The 18,259-nt window shown below is 49.3% G+C and overlaps 1 protein-coding gene across 1 annotated transcript; it reads right to left on the bottom strand.

Annotated features, from left to right (window-relative positions):
• Positions 1-15,514: 15,514 nt before the first annotated feature.
• LOC147630527 (uncharacterized) lies at positions 15,515-17,571 on the bottom strand. Its single transcript, XM_086810425.1, has 2 exons — positions 15,771-17,571; positions 15,515-15,688 (listed from the first exon to the last, which is right to left on the bottom strand). Exons 1-2 carry the CDS (start codon positions 17,557-17,559, stop codon positions 15,648-15,650), a joined length of 1,830 nt encoding a protein of 609 aa, XP_086666551.1. The 5' UTR covers positions 17,560-17,571; the 3' UTR covers positions 15,515-15,647.
• Positions 17,572-18,259: the final 688 nt, after the last annotated feature.

Below are 18,259 nucleotides of genomic sequence, written 5' to 3'. Positions count from 1 at the left end.
CATCGCTCCAAAACAAAGCAGCCATGGCTCTCTTAGTCTCTGCCTACCTGCGCACCATAGGCCTCTCACTCTGTAATACAGCCGACGGCCCCTAGTTACCCCTCTCCTCACTTATCCTCACCTGAAAGTACACCCACTACCATGCCCACCACTTTGCATGAAAATCCTCTCACGTGGCCTCCTAACACCCCACTTGACCCTGTTCCCACTGGTGATCTCGATCCGCCTCACTTCCACGTCCAACTACGGGACCTTGTTCCCTCGACCGATATGGACGCGGTCACTCTGACTTCCACCCTTGGTCGTGAGTCTACACCCACGTGCCAGCGTACTCGTCTCCTCTCGGACATTTATGCGGACACACATAAGTTGGATGCTCTCCTCGCAGAGTACTATCCGACTACGTCAGAGGAAGATGAGTGCGCCCCTGTTGCTACTGAGGAGGATTCCCATCCTATGGCTACGGACGTTCTTCGCCGCCCTGAGGCACCACATTGGAGAGATGCTATGCAATCCGAACTCACTTCTCTAGCTACCAACCAAACATGGGTCCCTGTTCCACCACTACCCGATCGGGCAAGCTTGTCTCTTGCAAATGGGTTCTACGCTGCAAGTACAACACTGATGGTTCCATTACATGCTACAAAGCTCGCCTCATAGCCCGTGGCTTCAGTCAGGAAGCCGGTCTTGACTACCATGAGACTTTCTCACCCACCTTACGGGGCGGATGACTTCTTTCTAGGTTCTCCTTGCCTTGGCGACAACTGCTCTTGACTTAGAGCTACATCATCTTGATGTCCAGACGGCCTTTCTCCACGGTGACCTACCCAAAGAGATCTATATGCTTCAACCCCCTGTATATGAATCCACTACACATCCCGACTACGTTTGCAAGCTTCAAAGGTCACTCTATGGCATCAAGCAATCCTCACGACTTTGGTACCAGAAGTTCAACTCCTTCCTCCTACTTCGAGGATTCACCAGGCTCAAGTCCGAGCCTAACATCTATATACGACATATGATGTCTCATTTCCTAGTCATTGGCCTATATGTCGATGACATTCCACTTGCCGGTTCCACACCATCTATCATTACACAAGCAAAAAAAGAACTATCATCCGCCTTTTCCATTACCGATCTAGGCCCACTCACATATTTTTTGGGTACACAAGTTCACATGGATAGATCTAAGGGCACCTTATTTTTACATCAATCAAAATATGTGCATGAAATACTTGAACACTTTAACATGAGTTCATGCACTCCATCTTCAACACCCATGCCCGTCACATGTAAGATCACATCTAAATATAGTCCTGTCTTTCATTGTGATAAAATAAACATGCAACAACTTCCATATGCATCAGGCATCGGCAAAACACATTATTTAGTTTCATGCTCACGTCCAGACATTTGTTATTCCATAAATTACCCTTCACAATTCATGCATAATCCCAGCATGAGACACTGGAAAAGTTTTAAATGTGTCTTACGCTATCTCCAACATTCTAATGACTACGGAGTATGCTATTACCTCTCTCAATCGTCGAGCCCTACCATCACACTCCAAGGATGGTCGAACTCTGATTGGGCGGGAATGCGGATACACACTGGTCTACTTCTTTCTGGATTTGTTTTTCTTCTCGCAGGTGGAGCTATATCATGGGCATCAAAGCGACAAAAGGCCGTTACTCTATCATCTGCTGAAGCAGAGTATGTCATGGTAGCACTTGCAAAACAAAAGAAGGAATTTGGTTGCAAATGCTAATTAAAGAACTAAAACTAGTACCTAAACCACCTTTGAAGATATATTGTGACAACCTATCATGTATTTACCTTGCCAACAATCCAAAATACTCTGAAAAAACCAAACACATCGATATGAAGTATCACTTCATTCGAGAAATGGTGGAAGCTAAGAAGCTAGAGCTATCTAGCGCACTTCAACAAATACAATGTGGGAAGATTTCTTGAAGAAGACTCTCCCAACGGATAAGCATGATCTTTGCGCATCAAAGATCAAAGATTGGGCTTCTCTGCATAAATGAAAGCTACCTAAATTAAAGGGGCGTGTTGTGATATAAATAATCTAAATAGTTTCATTACTAAGGTTATAATTTTATTAACCTTATTACTATAAGTTAAAAAGTGAACAGACCTAATGTATACGAGCCTATTAGAAGAGGCTGCACCTAATCAAATACAACGCTTCACCTATTCGTGTCTCTGTGTATGGAGCTTGCCATCAAAGAGCTATGGAGTCTGTGAGTTAAACATTTAATGCATGTTGTGTATGAGTTGATTTTTGTAGTCCTTCAGCTATATAACAAAAGTAAGGGCACATCAATAATGCCCCATTACATGGACTGCCCGACCCACATTTCATTGTCTGCTCTATACTGGTGGTACGACTATCCACATAGGCGAAGAAGCTAAGGCCAAGCACATCATCCAAAAAACTGCCCGAGAAGCCATATGCTTCTTAGAAGCCAAGACACCTTCGAGCATTCTAATTTATGCTTGGATTTTAAAGAGTTAAAGAAAAATTTAGGAGCCACATCATCTACAACCGAGAAGTGCTTTCTAGGAAGAATTCTAGATTTATTTACCTTCTCTTTTAAGAGAATCGGACTGCAAATAAAGATTTACAAGAGAAGCATTGAGCATCATGATCAAAAGAATCAGGGGCCAAACAAGAGAAAGCACTCTAATTTTACATATGCTAATTTTAGGGATGGTTGCATAATCTTTCCATGTAGTCCTTAAACCACCTATATGACATTTGGAATGTAAAGTTCAGTAGCTTGAAATATCCTCTCAAGACCAGGTAACCAAGCAATACCAACTTTCTGAAGGCCTTGGATCTTATTACCTACACACACCATTATCACTTAGTGCTTCTTGACATCTGACAAATTTACCTCTTTGAGTAGCACCAAACTTACACGGAAATCTTTGAGTCTGACATTTAGATATGTGCCTTCCAACCTCACAACGCTCGTGTTGGCAAGAGTAGCAATGTACCCCGCTACCGCAAAGACACTGTGGTGAAGTAAATAAGAGGAGGAGGAGAAGTAAGCCTGGAATGGAATCAATTGTAAGAAATTTCTAAGCCCAATATCTATTAATATTATGGGAGTGGGAAAAGTTTGTAAACAACACTAACTTATTTCTGTAGTGAAGGGGGGGAGAGAGAGAGAGAGAGAGAGAGAGAGAGAGAGAGAGAGAGAGAGAGAGAGATACGTAGATACATGAATAGATAAATAAGGCCAAGTATAATTAGAAACCACAAACACGCAATTACACTGAAAAGATGTTAAAATGAGAGAGAGAGAGAGAGAGAGAGAGAGAGAGAGAGAGAGAGAGGGGGAGAGAGGGAGAGAGAGAGAGAGAGGTATTAACGTCGGTAGGATGTAGCGCGAGGGCATATACGACCAACAATGGGACTTGAACTCGGGTGGATCATGAGAGAGAGAGAGAGAGAGAGAGAGAGAGAGAGAGAGAGAGAGAGAGAGAGAGAAATAAGGCCAAGTATAACTAGAAACCACACACACCCTATTGCCTTAAAAGATATTAATGTAAGAGAGGGAGGGGGAAAAGAGAGAGAAAGATCCTTTAACCTACATTTGAGATGGATCTAGAGTGTGGGCCATAGATTGGGGTCGCCATCACGATGGGAGCCGTTGATCCCATGACCTCAACCCCATGCCATTTATGTTGAGGAGCCCCTACCCAGTGGAGACGAGACACGTCACTAGTAAGAGTAAAAGGGCTAAATTTAAGATTTATCAATATTCATAAATTCTAGAAAATTTACTCTTGTGGTGGTGATTTCTTTGAAACCTTTAAAGCATCTTTGATTTATTTGAGTCTAAAAGCTACGTTTTTAAAATATATGGTGATAAAAAAGACAAGACTCTTACAAATTCACCTTAGGCACATTCAAATTTGGGTGCTACAATTTTTTTCTATTAGCATTTTAAAAAAGGAAGGAAAAGAAGATGTATAAGAAAGAAACCAAGATTGTTATGAGATAAATTTTAATGAAAGGAAGCTACTGAGCGAATAGAGAGGAAAAGTGCAATGATATTAGTGGTAACTCTTTAAGTCATGAAAAATTTAAGAGCTTAACATGAATATTCCAAAGATCTATCGTGTTAAAAAAGTGGTTATTAAAATTACACTAAACTAAAAAATAAGAGTTAGGGTTGAGCTTGTATTCCAAAGATTCCCAAAAGCATCAACGATCAACCAACTTGGAAATAAGATCATTTTTTTTTTGGAAAAACGATCCTTCTATTAGTTAATGAGAAAACGCCATAAGGCTACAAAGCTCACCTCACAAGGAGGGATAATAAACACAGTGAACACCGGAGCTCCACCCCCGTGGAGGCTGGCCGCTCTCTGGGGGGGGCTACCTAGTAGTACATGCGGGAGGTGAGAAGAGCCAAACTGGAGGCCTGTAGTGCCAAGTGACATCCTCGCCCCTCGCGATGAGGAAAGGGCCAGGCTGCCAAGTGCGGAGGAACGCCTTGCGGCAACCTCTCATGCGATCCGAGTCGCCCTCCGAGTCGCCCTGAAGTTTCCCCCCCAGTGTCCTCTCTCAAGGTGTGAATGATGTCCACCTAGAGGGCCTGTATGACCTCCGCCAGTGGAGTTGCCTGGCGGTCTATGGCCTCCCTGCATCGGCTCTCCATATGTCTCAAGCTGTCATGCTGCTGATCATCTCCCATCTGTGCCCGTCCCCCTCCTGGGAGACTGCCGAAGAGAAGTCTGGCGTCGAAACCACCGCCATCGCCCTGTCAGAGACCTGAATGGTCACACTGCCAGGGACGTCCTCGTATCCAAGGGTCGGCCGTGGCCCAAGCCACCGCACCCCACGTCACCATCATCTCACCTGGCAAGCCTGCAAAAACCATCCTGAGAGCGCGCTGCCAGACCTGCTGTGCCTGTGGGCAATCCCATAAGCAGTGCCGCTGCGACTCCTGTGCATGGCCGCACCGAGGGCAGGACGTTGGGTGTCTGCCAAAAGCTAGCCAAGACCCCACAGCCAGTCCTCTATGCGCTGTAAGCCAGAGAAGAAGCGTCACCTTCCAGGGCCAGAAGCTGGCCCAAAGGCGCTGCCAGAAGTCCCTGAGGAAGGCAGGGGAGAGCCCCTGTCTCGCTGCCAATGCTAGGCCGTCACCGGGGTGCCCGCTATCCTGTGCCTCTGGATCCGCCGCCCCAACCTCGCTGTGTACTAAAAAAAGGGGGTGCCTGGGCTGGTAGGGGCCGAGTAGGGATCTCGCCAAAGCCACTCGCCTGGATCCCACTGAAGGCGAATAAGAGGCCTACTGTCCCAAGCCCATAATCTCCAAGAATAGTCCTCCCCTATCGAGGCCGGTGAGGGGTCTACATGCCACTCTGATGAAAGCCGACCACCCGCACCCTCTGAAAGATACAACCCTGGAACTCATCCAAATCTAGTCGGGTCCTCTGAAGCTGGCCTCGCTCTCCCACCTCAAAGGTGAGTGGGGTGACTCTCTCTGCTGAGCCGCAGACCGCTAGAAGGATCTCATGCCGAGTAAAGATGCCCATCCACTGTGGAGGGTCCTGTACTGGAGTCCGCCACTCCCGGGGGATGGCCGCCTCAATGTCCTGCCTCATCAACTCTCTGCCCCTCATCCCGCCGAGTCTCCTCTCCTGAACCTCTAGAGGCAGCTGCTGAAAACATATCCAGTTGTCTAGGGACTAGGCTGGGCCGGAGCTCAACGGGCCCCACGACACGTGAGATCGCGATCCAACCATATGACCACTGGGAAGTCGGATCAAGGGGTTCCAGATCAAAGGCTGCCTCAGGCGCTCCTCATCGGTGCCCGAGGGAGTCTGGAAGAGTGACGGCCTCAGATGCTCCCAGGCCCTCAGAAGGCTAACCTCAAAGCCAAGGCCCACTCCTCTGGATCACTGCTCTGTAAATATCCACCTGATGCTGGGGGTCCAGGGGCCGCTAAGAGAAGGAGTGCGGCTGAGAATCCTGGAAACAAGAAACTCCTTCCACGGCTCAGCGCGCGCCTGGTAGGAGGCCACGAACCACCAACTTGCCAAGCAAAGCTCGGCTCTGACAAATAGAATCAACTATGCCCATGCCGCCTCTCTCCCTCAGCTGAGTGATCACAGCCCATGCCACCTTGGCCCTGGCGGGCCGCCCGTCGCCACCGGACCAAAGAAAGTTCCTGATGAGCCTCTGCACCTGGCCAATGCACGCCTGAGAGAAGGCCCAACAAGAAGTGATGTACTACATGGTAGCAAGCAGAACCTGGTTGGCCATAACCACTCGGCCAGCCAGAGATAAACAAGCGGTACTCCAATACAGAAGCTTCTTTCGAATGCTCAGAAGAAGGGGGGCTATCTGCTGCTCCGGAGATATGTCAATGGCCACATAGCATCCCAAATAGCGCACTGTAGTGCCGGGGGGCAGCCACTGAAACCCATCAACTGGCCTCCAAGTCGGGGGGGGCATAGAACTGACCCACAACCCACACGACTTGTGCCAGTTGATCAAAGCACCCGAAGCTCTGCAAAACCTGTCCATGGCTGAGGCGAAGCGACGGAGGTTCTCCGCCCCTCCCTGAAGATAGACAGCAGTGTCATCCGCAAACTCCGAGTCTAGGAGCTCCTCCGAGGTGCGGATGGGAAGCTGGAGGCCCCGCAGACCTGTATCCTGTGCCGTCAAGAAAGTGCTCATGGCCTTCGCCACAAAAAGAAAAAGAAAGGGCGCGCCAAGGGGCACCCCTGCCGCACCGAGCGCGAGAGCTGGAACCTCTCTCCGCGCACGCCCTGTATCAGCACCTGGCTACCGATGTGTAGAGTGCAGAGACCCCACGGATCCACTGAGGGGGGATGCCCATCCTCTCCATAGTGCCTTCCAAGAAGGCCCAGTCCACCCGATCATATGCCTTCTCGAAGTCGAGAAGGAGCACTGCCAGATCCTCCTGCCGAAATCTAGCCAAAGCCGTAGCCTCCCAGAAAGAGAAGATGTTATCTAGGATGCTCCTATCCTGGATGAAGCCTGTCTGCGTGGAGTGGATGATGTCCGGAACGTGAGGCTGAAGCCGCCTGCTGATCGCCTTAGCTAGGACCTTGTAGGCCGTGCCTAGCAAGGTGATCGGTCTCCACTGTCTAATCTCCAGTCTGTCTCCTCCCTCTTTGGGGATCAAGTGAATCAACCCCTCTGCCATGCTGTCCGGCATGTCTCCCGTCTCCATGATCTCCTGGAATGCCAATCTGAAACCCCTATGCAAGAGACCCCAGTACCTCTGGAAGAAAGCCACTGAGAGACCGTCCTCTCCTGGGCATTTGCCCCGAGGAAGTGCCTGAAGAGCCTCCTCCAGTTCTGTATCCGAGAAGGGGGAGAGAAGGGAGTGCTGCAAATGGGCTGGCACAACCGGTCTCGTGAAGCTCCAGACTGCCTCCCGAGCCTCTCTCACCCTGTCATCTGCTAGCTCAGCAGAGAGCAGATCCCTGTAAAAATCTGTGGCGATCGCCCGAACCCTAGGGGGATCCACCACTACCTGGCCATCAGCCTGCCGAAGACGCCTGACACCCTCTCGTCTGAAGCGAGGCCCTGTCGCCTCAAAGAAATCTCGAGTCACTCTGTCTCCAACCTGTGTCCAAAAAGAAGCCCGAGCATGGAATCGGAACTCCACCCTCCTCTCCTCGCGATGGATCTGATCTCTGTGCGAGCTGACTCCATCTACTCTGAAATCCAAGGGCCCGTAGGATCCCTCTCCTGAAGTCTCTGAAGGGAAGCTAGACTCCTCCGCAGGCTCCTCTCCTGCTCTCTCAAAGCCTCCAGACGGTCCAGGGCAGCCTGTCTGAGCATCCTACTGATCTCCTGCAAACCCCTGTCAAGATCGCTGGCTGTCGATCCTCTCCTGAACTGAAGCTCCTGCCAGACATGCTCAACTCTGGTCGCAATCTCGGGCTCCTCTATGAGACAATCTGGAATCCGGACGCTCTGGCCTTGCTCTCCTCTCGTAGGGTCCTCGATCTAGTGGAGAAGCACTGGAAAGTGGTCTGAAAATGAGGAGCCTGCAAGTATACCCACAGTGCCACCTCTATCGCAAGCCCACTCATCAATGTAAAACCTGTCGATGCGGGAAAGGTTAACTCCTGTGGCCCGTCTATCCGAGCGCGAGAAAGATAAACTCCCCTGCAACCTGCCAAACTCCGAGAGAGTCCACGGATCCTGGCCTCTCACCTGCAGCACTAGTTCCTCCCAGGCAGTGAGCTCCGGCCCATGAATGGTCTCCTGGCTGCCCCCCATCCTGTCCTCTGCATCCTCCAGCATGTTGCAATCCCCCCCTAGGCACCAGTGGTCTGCCATGGGGAGGGACTACCTAATGGTGCTCCAGAACTCAGCTCTCCTGGTCGCCCCATTAGGGGTGTAGAAGTTGAGGAAGCCAATGCGGTCTTCCCCAACCCGAAGGATGATCCACTGCGCTCGACCCTGGACCAGAGTGCCAGAATCCACAACCTCGGATAGAAGTTGCTCGCTGACTGAGATGCATACTCCACCTTGGTTCCCCTGGGAGCCATATGCCGGTGACCAAAAAGTGTGACTCCTGCCTGGCAAGATCTTCCCGCAGGTACGGGTACGCCCGGCAGAAAGGTGGTGCTCCTGGATGAAAAGGATATCTATGGGTCCTCCAACGAAAGCCCTCTGGATCTCCTGGCGAAGTCTGCCCCGACCAATGTAGCAGCGAGGTCCACCAAGACCCTGGATGTTCCATGAGAGGATCCTCATGGATGAGCTATGGCAAGTGAAGCAGCCGCCGCCACCACTGGCTCACCCCTCTCAGTCGGCCCGGATGAGCTGCCCTCCACTCTGTGAGTCTTGGGCGCCGGTTGGAGAATAGTCACTGTCTGTCCGGGTGCGGAGTCTCTCCAAAAAGAGGGTGACCTGTCTCTATGTCCAGCCCCACTCCACCTTCGCCCTGTCTAGTGCATAGGCGTGAGACCAATCCTCTGCATATATGTATCTAAAGGTAGGCTGCATCCTTGGGGCGGCGTGGAGGAGAATCAGTAGCACCGCCTCAACTGAGGTGTGGACTGGATCCGCCCGCCAATCTCCTATACCAAACAAGCTCATGCGGGCTGAGTGTAATCGGGCCTGCAATAGGTCCGTGAGCCCCAAGTCGCTGAAGTGGTGAGAAAACTCCAGTATCTGATCACACAAAACTTCCTCTACAGAGTTGCAATCCCATGCTGTGTTTGGGGCAACACTGAGAGGAAAGGAGAAGGCCACCATGCTGCTCACCACCCACTGAAGGAGAACGAGAGGGATGGCACACCACGCAAACTCGCAAAGGCGCGACCAGTGTCTCGAACGAGCCAGCATCCAGCTAGAGACACCTGAAAAAACTGTAATCCACTGGGAGCCCCAGACCCTCTGTGTGGCGGGCGAAGCTAGGATCGCCATCTCCACTGGCCCGGAGTGGCGGTGGAATAGCCGCTGAACTGAACTCTGGCCTACCCAGCTGCGCTGCCCCGGCGCAGTGGGTGGTCTGGAGGAGTATCCTGGAGAGGCCGAGGGAGGGATGGTGGTTCGCGGAGAGGAGGGGGGAGAGCGAGGAGAGGATGGAGAGGCATCTGCCAGAGGAGAGGTGTCAGGGGGGGCTGTCGGGGGAGGCGGGAGGGGGGGGCTGGTGGGGGGGGAGAGGGGGGGTGGAAGGAGTGCTCTCCGAGTGAGGGGAAGAGGGGCCGGGGGTCGCAGAGTGCGGCCCGGGATCCTCAGGAATCTGCTCCTCGGGGGGCGGGGCCCCCCGAGGGGGAGGCAGGAGCGGGGTCTCCACGTGGGGGGCTCCACCGGCGGCCTCAACGGGCACTGAGACTGAATCCTCGTCCATCGGGGTGGGACCTGCTGGCCGCCTATCCCTGACTGGAGCATAACTGCGGGTAGGTGCCTGGACGCCAGCTGGAGTCGCCTGTCCGCCAGCCTGTCCGCCAGCCTGTGCTGCGTGCTAGCATCTGCAACGGTCCCTGCGGGTCGGGCGTTTCCGTCGGCGAACCTCCTGCCATCCGCCAGCCTCCTAGGTCTGCGCGGCATCCTTCGCCGGGGCCTGCTCGAGATGATGGCGCCTGCTGAGACGAGCCAGGGATGTCCGGTCTCTGAGGTGGATGGCCACCCCTCGGGCCTCCTGAAGGGGGTCCAGAGGCGGCAGAGCGTGAAGGATGAACCCCCTTGCGGGGACAGGCGTGTGCGAGGTGGCCCATCTCCCGACAGATGTAGCACTGGCCGGGGAGGCCCGAATACTCCACGCGCTGTATCAGATGTCCTCCAGAAAGACAAGGGAGGAGGATCGTCTTCGGGAGGGACTCCGGTGACGGAACCACAACACGAATGGCCGGGAGTCCTGCTGCCCGAGCTATCACTGAAGCCGCTGTCTGAGGCGTCTCCACCACCTGCCCAAACGCCTTGCCAATGGATGACAAGAGGGGCAAGTACTCCCTGCAGAGTCCAGGAAAGCAGATACTGATGGGGAAACCTGTCGCGCCTACTAGCGGGTCAGAAGCGGGGTCGAAACCGTGAGTCCATCGCGCCAGGAACGCCCGGGATGAGCGGAGGGCAATGGGGCTCCGCGCCAGCACCATCTGAGCTGCCTGGGGGGACTCGAAATCCACCTGGTAGTAGCCACGTCCCAAAAAATCGACGCTGACGATCTTGGCAGGCACGCCAACGAGGTTGCCTTGCAGAAGGTCACGAAGCTCTCTCCGCATCGGACAGCCACCCACTATCTTGCAGACCAAGGAGGAGGCCTCAAGAGCGGATACTGTGGAAACAAACAACTGATGATGATCTGCATCTGTGAACTCCAGACGGAGACCGGAATCGGCAGGGGTAGTCGGAGCGGCTTCCATGGAGTCCTCCAGAGGGAAAAGGCCAGAGACCGGGGTCACCAACGGGAGGGACACAGCCCTACTAGGAAACGGAGAGGCGAAAAGAGAGAGGATAGCGGGGGCGGAGCAGGGGGGGAGGGGGGAGCTGAGGCGGGGGCGCTAGCGGTGGGAGGAGGGGCGAGACGGAGGGGGAGGTGAGGGAGAAGGCGGGGGGAAGAGCCGCGAAGCGGGAGGAGAAGGCGGGGGGGAGAGATGGTGGGGGAGAGAGATGGCGGGGGAGGAAGCGAGGAAGGAGGCGGGGGGGATGGCGGGGGAGGAGAAGGCGGGGGAGGAAGCGAGGAAGGAGGCAGGGGAGAGAGGCGGAGGAGAAGGCGGGGGACAGGCGGGGGGGGAGAGGGGGACGCGCGACGACGAGAAGCAAGAGCAGATCGACCGTTGATCGAAGCCTTTACTAATTGTAGCACTCAAATAAGATCATTTTTATGTAAATGGTTTTTTTCTTTTTAATAACTAAAGCACATTGTAAGTAGCTTGAGTAAGGTCTCAAAAGCAGTACACAACACAAACCTAGATACAAAGAACCCTCACACCCCTCACTTACAAAGCCAGAGCCGATTCCTCCACAATAGTCCCACTCATGTTCACATTTTATTTAAAACACTCAAATACGATCCAACTGAAGCTGAAGCTACCGTCGCCGCCACACTTCCAAACCCTAAGACCTAGATTCACCATCGAATTCGATTTCTCCACCTCATCCGAACCCTCCTCCTCTTCCCCCATTTCCTCTAAGGAAAAATATAAGGGTTAATCTTTGCCAATTGGCTATTTTTAGGAATTTTTCCAAAAAAATTTGCTTGGCATCTTAAAACATTCACCCAAATTTCGGCCATTTTAAAAGGTTTTAGAAAATATTCTCCCAATTTCAGACATTTTATGGCGTTTTTTAAACGATTCACTCTATTTTTTATAATTTTAGGTTTACATAGGAAAAATCCAACTACACTTATATATTTATGAAGGCATCTTATTTTTTTACCATGAATTTTTCCTCCCTTGCCACCTCTGAGGGCTGCTCTTGGAGCACCACCCCCACCTCCTAGAATCTCTCAAAATCGAACCATGCCCTTTAGCTATATAACAAAAGTAAGGGCACATCAATAATGCCCCATTGCATGGAGCTCTATACTGGTGGTATGACTGTCCACAGGCAAGGAAGCTAATGCCAAGCACATTAATGCCACGGATACCCATAAAACTGCCCCCATGTGAGAAGCCATATGCTTCTTAGAAGCCAAGACACCTTAGAGCATTCTATGGCTTTTTAAGAGTTAGAGAAAATTTTAAGAGCCACATCATCTACAAACGAGAAGTGCTTTCTCGAAAGAATTCTAGATTGATTAGCTTCTCTTTTAAGAGAATCAGCCTGCAAATAAAGATTTACAAGAGAAGCATTAAGCATCATGATCAGAAGAATCATAGGGAGCCCAAGACATTCCGGCTGTGGTATGTCCGGCAAATTGAGCTATACACAGTTTCACCAAGCTGGTTCATGTGGGATGATCAGAGATTGTGAGCTGTTGCGCAAGATGGAAGAGTTGGCGCTGATGCAGAGATTTCCCTACTCTGATGCATGAGCTGCACTGCTCCTTTCACTCCGAGCAAGCCCAGAATGGAGAGCACCTGTCTTCTTCGCGGGTGCAATTCCGCTTTGACACTTCCACTACCACGTCCTGTATGGGATCCCATGTTCGACTTGACGTGTTGTCCTCTTCCTGCTTCTGCTGCATACATTGCAACAGCATTTGCTCCGGATCTTCATTAGCTTCCCTACTCCATACAGTCATCGGTTCCTCACCTAATTCATCAGAGTCCTTCCATACAGTCCCCCCTCGGGAGTTTCTCTTTTGCGATAATCATGAGCGGAACAATGCACTCTGCCTCTATGAAATAGAGGTCGGCAGCAGCTGGACGATGTCTGTGATTGCAGGCAGGGGTCTTTTTCTGTTCGAATGAATGCACCTCCACCACATTGGGGGCAGGGCGAGCTGTCTACTGGCGTTGCAGCAGAGATGATCTCTACCTTCCTTGATTGTGCTCCATGATCTGGTGCAGCTGGGTCTTGATCTTCTTCTTCAGCTTCTTCGACCTGATCCTCCTCTTCATTCGAGCTTGGGAGAGGGTGGCGAGGGAGTTGGAAGGAGAGCTTTCTCATTGCACATATGCAAGGGTCCTTAAGCTTTTGTTCTGATATGCAGCTGTGGTTGATGGTTCTCCTGGTGATTGGATGAATGTCCAGAATAAAGGTGAGTGCTTTGGGAAGAAGCAGCTCTTGGAATGTCCACACTCTCGTAAACCAGCGGGGAATGACCAGCGCGATCTAATAATTAATAGAGAAGAGGAGGGGGTAATATCTTTTGATCAACTAACTGATATTATTAGCGAAACCATATTAGACCGTGGCCACTGGCATGCTTAATTTCTGTGTTTTTTTTTGGGCCCAGAAACAGACACGAGAAGCAACTATGGTAGTAGTACTTGGAGTCTGCGCCCCTTTACCAGTGTTCACGAAAACTTAGACTTTTTCCATCAGACTCTCTTCTTTCTCTCGCTCTTTTTTATTTTTTCCTTTGTTTATACGAAGTCTACTCTCCCTCTATTGAATTCTCTAACTCTTTCTCTCTCTTGATTCTCCATCTCTTTTACTCTCTCTAATGCCTCTACTTCTCTCAAACTGGCCAACTCCCTCTCGTAGAGTCTCTCTCTCTCTCTCTCTCTCTCTCTCTCTCTCTTTCACCGTCTCTTCTTTCTCTATCAAACACTCAGTCCCACCGTTGGTCGTATATTTCCTTGTTGCATTCTATCGACGTTAATCTCTCTCTCTCTCTCTCTCTCTCTCTCTCTCTCTAACTTACTTTCTTTACCTTTGTCTAACTCCTTCTTTTGAACTCTCTATAACTCTCTCTTTCTATCTGACTCTCTCTCTCTCTCTCTTTAATTCTTTTAAGCTCTCTTACTCTCGTTGATCCCACGACCTCACCCCATGCCATTTCTCCACCACTACCTCATCCAAACCAATAGTAGTGCTCTAGGCCCCTTTACTTGTATTGTATTCGGGAAGAGCATTTTCCTTTCGACAACATTCATTTGATGCAATGGTACGCTACCACGGTTCACGAAAAACTAATTTTTTTCCTTCTCTCTGATTGCCCTTCTCTCTCTTTTTTTTAATTTTATTCCTTTAAAACAAAACAAAAAACATTTTGTTTATACTAATTCAATTATCTCTCTAACACTCACTCTTTCTCTCTCTCTCACTCTGACTCATTCACCTCTCTCTTACTCTCTCTACCTCACTCTCTCTAGCATTTTGTAACTCTCTCACTCTCACTCATTCACCTCTCTTACTCTCTCTACCTCACTCTCATTCACTCTCTCTCTCTCTCTCTCTCTCTCTCTCTAACTATCTCTATTTCTCTCAAATTGGCCAACTCCTCTCTCTTTCTCTCTCTCACCCTCTCTCTCTATCAAAGCTCACTTTCTCTCTCACTTTCTTTACCTCTCTCTCTCTTTCTCTCTCTCTCTCTCTCTCTTTTGAACTCTCTGTTTATCACTCTCACTAACACTCAGTCTTTCTTTAACTCTTTTAAGATCTCTCACTCTCGTTGATCCCATGACCTCAACCCCATGCCATTAATAGGTGAGGAGCCCCTATCCGTTGGAGACAAGATATGTGACTAGTAAATTAAAAGTGCTAAATTTAATATTTCTCAGTATATTCTAGAAAATTTACTCTTGTGGTGGCATGAATGTTATGATTTCTTTGAAACCTTTAAAGCATCTTTGTTTCATTTGAGTTTAAAAGCTACATTTTCAAACAATATGGTGGTAAAAATGGAAAGACTCTTACACAATCACCTTAAGCACAATCACATTTGGGTGCTACAATTTTTTTGATTTTAAAAAGGAAGGAAAAGAAGAGGTATAAAGAAAGAAACCACGATTCTTATGAGATAAATTCTTAAAAAAGGAAGCTAATGAGTGAAAGAGAGGAAAAATGCAAGGATACTAATGCTAACTCTTTAAGTCACGAAAAATTTAAGAGCTTAACATGAATATTCCAAAGATTAATTTCCTGTGAAAAATTATTAAAATTAGACTAAATGCCAATAATATGAAATTCTTTCATTAATCAAGTTGAAGTTGTATTCATGCCCTTTAGCTGTATAGCAAAAGTAAGAATGCACCATTGCATGGATTGCCCGTCCCACATTTGAGTGTCAGCTCTATTCTGATGTAGTACAACTGTCCACCATAGGTGAAGAAGCTAAGGCCAAGCACATCAACACCATGGCTACCCATATAAAAGTGCCCCCATATGAAAACCATATTATGCTTCTTAGAAGCCAAGACACCTCCGAGCATTCTAATTTATGCTTGGCTTTTAAAGAGTTAAAAGAAAAATTCTAGTTTTATTAGCTTCTCCTTTAAGAGAATCAGCCTGGTAATTCTAGGGAAGGTTGAATACAAATCTTTCCATGTAATCCTTAAACCCACCTATATGACATTTGGAATGTGAAGAATCCTCTCAAGACCAGGTAACCAAGCAATACCGACTTTGTGAAGGCCTTGGATCTTATTACCTACGCACACCATTATCACTTGGTGCTTCTCGTCATTTGACAAATTTACCTCTCCGAGTAGCACCAGACTTACTCGGAAATCCTTGAGTCTGACATCTAGTTGTGTGCCTTCCAGCCTCACCAGGCTCATGTTGGAAAGAGTAGCAGTGTCCCCCGCCGCAAAGACACTGCGGTGAAGTAAACAAGAGGAGGAGGAGAAGTAAGCTTGGAATTGAATCGATTGCAGGAAATTATTCTGAGAAGCTGCACCTGTATTGTTGATCTCTAGTCGAAGGTGAAACAGGTTCTCCTCCTGCATCATGTCACGAAGAAACCAACAATCCCACAAAACGCAAGCTTGGCTGAGAACAAGAGGCCCATCGTCAAGCACAGCCTCCACCTCCACCTTTCTGACAAAGTGCCTCATTACTTGTGCTAGCTGAAGCAGTCCAGATATACTGCGTTGCTCCACTTCCAGCATTCTTGCGTACAATTGCTTGTTGCGACGGAGTTCTCTCCATGATGGAGGGTTTGTCGGTGTTTCCTCACCGGTGGGACGCAAGCCCCCGGCCTTCATCGAGGGAGCCCAAGACATTCCGGCTGTGGTATGTCCGGCAAATTGAGCTATACACAGTTTCACCAAGGTTTCGGGATGCTTAGAGGTTGTGAGCTGTTGCGCGAGATGGAGGAGTTGCTCATCCAGAGATTTCCCTACTCTGAGCTGCACTGCTCCTTCCACTCCTAGCAAGCCCAGAATGGAGAGCACCCTGTCTTCTTCGCGGGTGCAATTCCGCTTTGATACTTCCACTACCACTTGTATGGGATCCCATGTTCGACTCGACGTATTGTCCTCCTCCAGCTGCTCCTGCTGCATAGCTTGCTCTAACCGCAACAGCATTTGCTCCGGATCTTCATTAGCTTCCCTACTCCATACAGTCATCGGTTCCTCACCTAATTCATCAGAGTCCTTCCAGACAGCCCCCCTCGGGAGTTGCTCTTTTGCGATAATCATGAGCGGAACAATGCACTCTGCCTCTATGAAATAGAGGTCGGCAGCAGCTGACGATGACTGTGATTGCAGGCAGGGGTCTTTTGCTCTTCGAATCAAAGCACCTCCACCACATTGGGGGCAGGGCGAGCTGTCTACTTGCGCTGCCGCAGAGATGATCTCTACCTTCCTGGATTGAGCTGCATGATCTGGTGCAGCTGGGTCTTGATCTTCTTCTTCAGCTTCATCTTCGACTTGATCCTCCTCTTCATCCGAGCTTGGGAGAGGGTGGCGAGGGAGTTGGAAGGAGAGCTTTCTCATTGCACATATGCAAGGGCCCTTAAGCTTTTGTTCTGATATGCTGTAGTTGATGGTTCTCCTGATGATTGGATGAATGCCCAGGATAAAGGTGACTGCTTTGGGAAGAAGGAGCTCTTGGAATGTCCACACTCTCGTAAACCAGCGGGGAATGACCAGCTTGTTGCCTTCCTCTTTCCATGTCTGGAAGCCTTCTCCGAAGCCATGGGCACACACGTAACAGCCCAAGCTTCTGGCATAGAAGCTTCCCATCTTCTGTAGCTCTTGGGCTTTCTCGCCTGACTCACTGCCCTGGTTGATACAAAGCGCATCCAGCCACACATGCCTCACTCCGTCTGCCCTCAGCAGCCCCAAGAACTCCAAGAAAGGACCATAGCACTCATGGCCACTGAAATCTTCCCTTGCAAACAGATCCTCATAGATTTCTCTGCCATTGTTCTTCTCCATTCTTTCGTTGATGATGCTGGACCATGACTGCACTCCCTTGCTCCATGTGTGCGATATTGTGTGAAACTCCCAACTTGTTGGTTTGCTAAAGCTGATACCTCCATGGCTGCTGCTGCCTGCAAGAGTCTTGTCCACATGAATGACCCTTAAAGGGAAAACAGACGTTGTTGCACATGAGCTCGTTGCTGCTGATCTGGGTGCAGAGAAGCGCGTAAACAGCTTACAAAGCAGCTTGGCGATGCGCCTAAAGGCAGCAGCAACTGACCTAGCCCAATGCTTCATGCTAACTAAGAAGGTCACTGGCATGCTTAATTTCTGTGGTCCAAGTAGAGGGCACGAGAAGCAAGTATGGTAGTAGTACTCAGGTACGTGCGCCAGTAGTAGTGGTAGCAGTATTGTACTCAGGCATGTAAAAAATTTTGAGATTCCTCAAAATTAAGGGAAATCAACGGTGGAGAGTGCGGCACGTTTTGGGCGCTTTAATCTGGGCACTCCACGTCTCCGATCCACGATGACCGTCCTTTAGTGTATTTTGCACCAATTAAAATTTTTAAAAAAGATTGAATTTACTCTTGCCTGTACAAAAACGATAAATTTTGTAAGATTTTAGTTATAAAAATCGGTTAATAATGAGATTTTGAATAAGGGAAACCGATTGTACTCCAACTTGTCTTTTTTCTCACTCTGAAAAAAAAAAGTTTTTCTCTAGCATTGCTCGATACCCCAAATTTGTATGGGGTTGCCAGCAAGGTTTAAATTTGAAGCTTACTTTGGACTTTTTTTATTTGAAGCCCCAGAAGACCCCATGTGCCCTTCATTGAAGACCATATAGCCTTAGTAAAAATTTTCAAGTATAACTTATGCCTTCTATGGATCATCTTGATACTGACGCCCATAACTTTTCCTCACAAGCATTTTCATTATATTAGGCTATGAGTTATTAACATATCACATAAAAGATACTTTAAAAAACGAAAACATCCTCTTCAGTAAACTTGCAGATTAA

This window comes from Cibotium barometz, chromosome 16 (genome assembly GCF_041138505.1).
Source record: "Cibotium barometz isolate CiBa-2024 chromosome 16, ASM4113850v1, whole genome shotgun sequence".
Taxonomy (NCBI): domain Eukaryota; kingdom Viridiplantae; phylum Streptophyta; class Polypodiopsida; order Cyatheales; family Cibotiaceae; genus Cibotium; species Cibotium barometz.
This window is presented reverse-complemented; position numbering and strand designations above follow the sequence as displayed.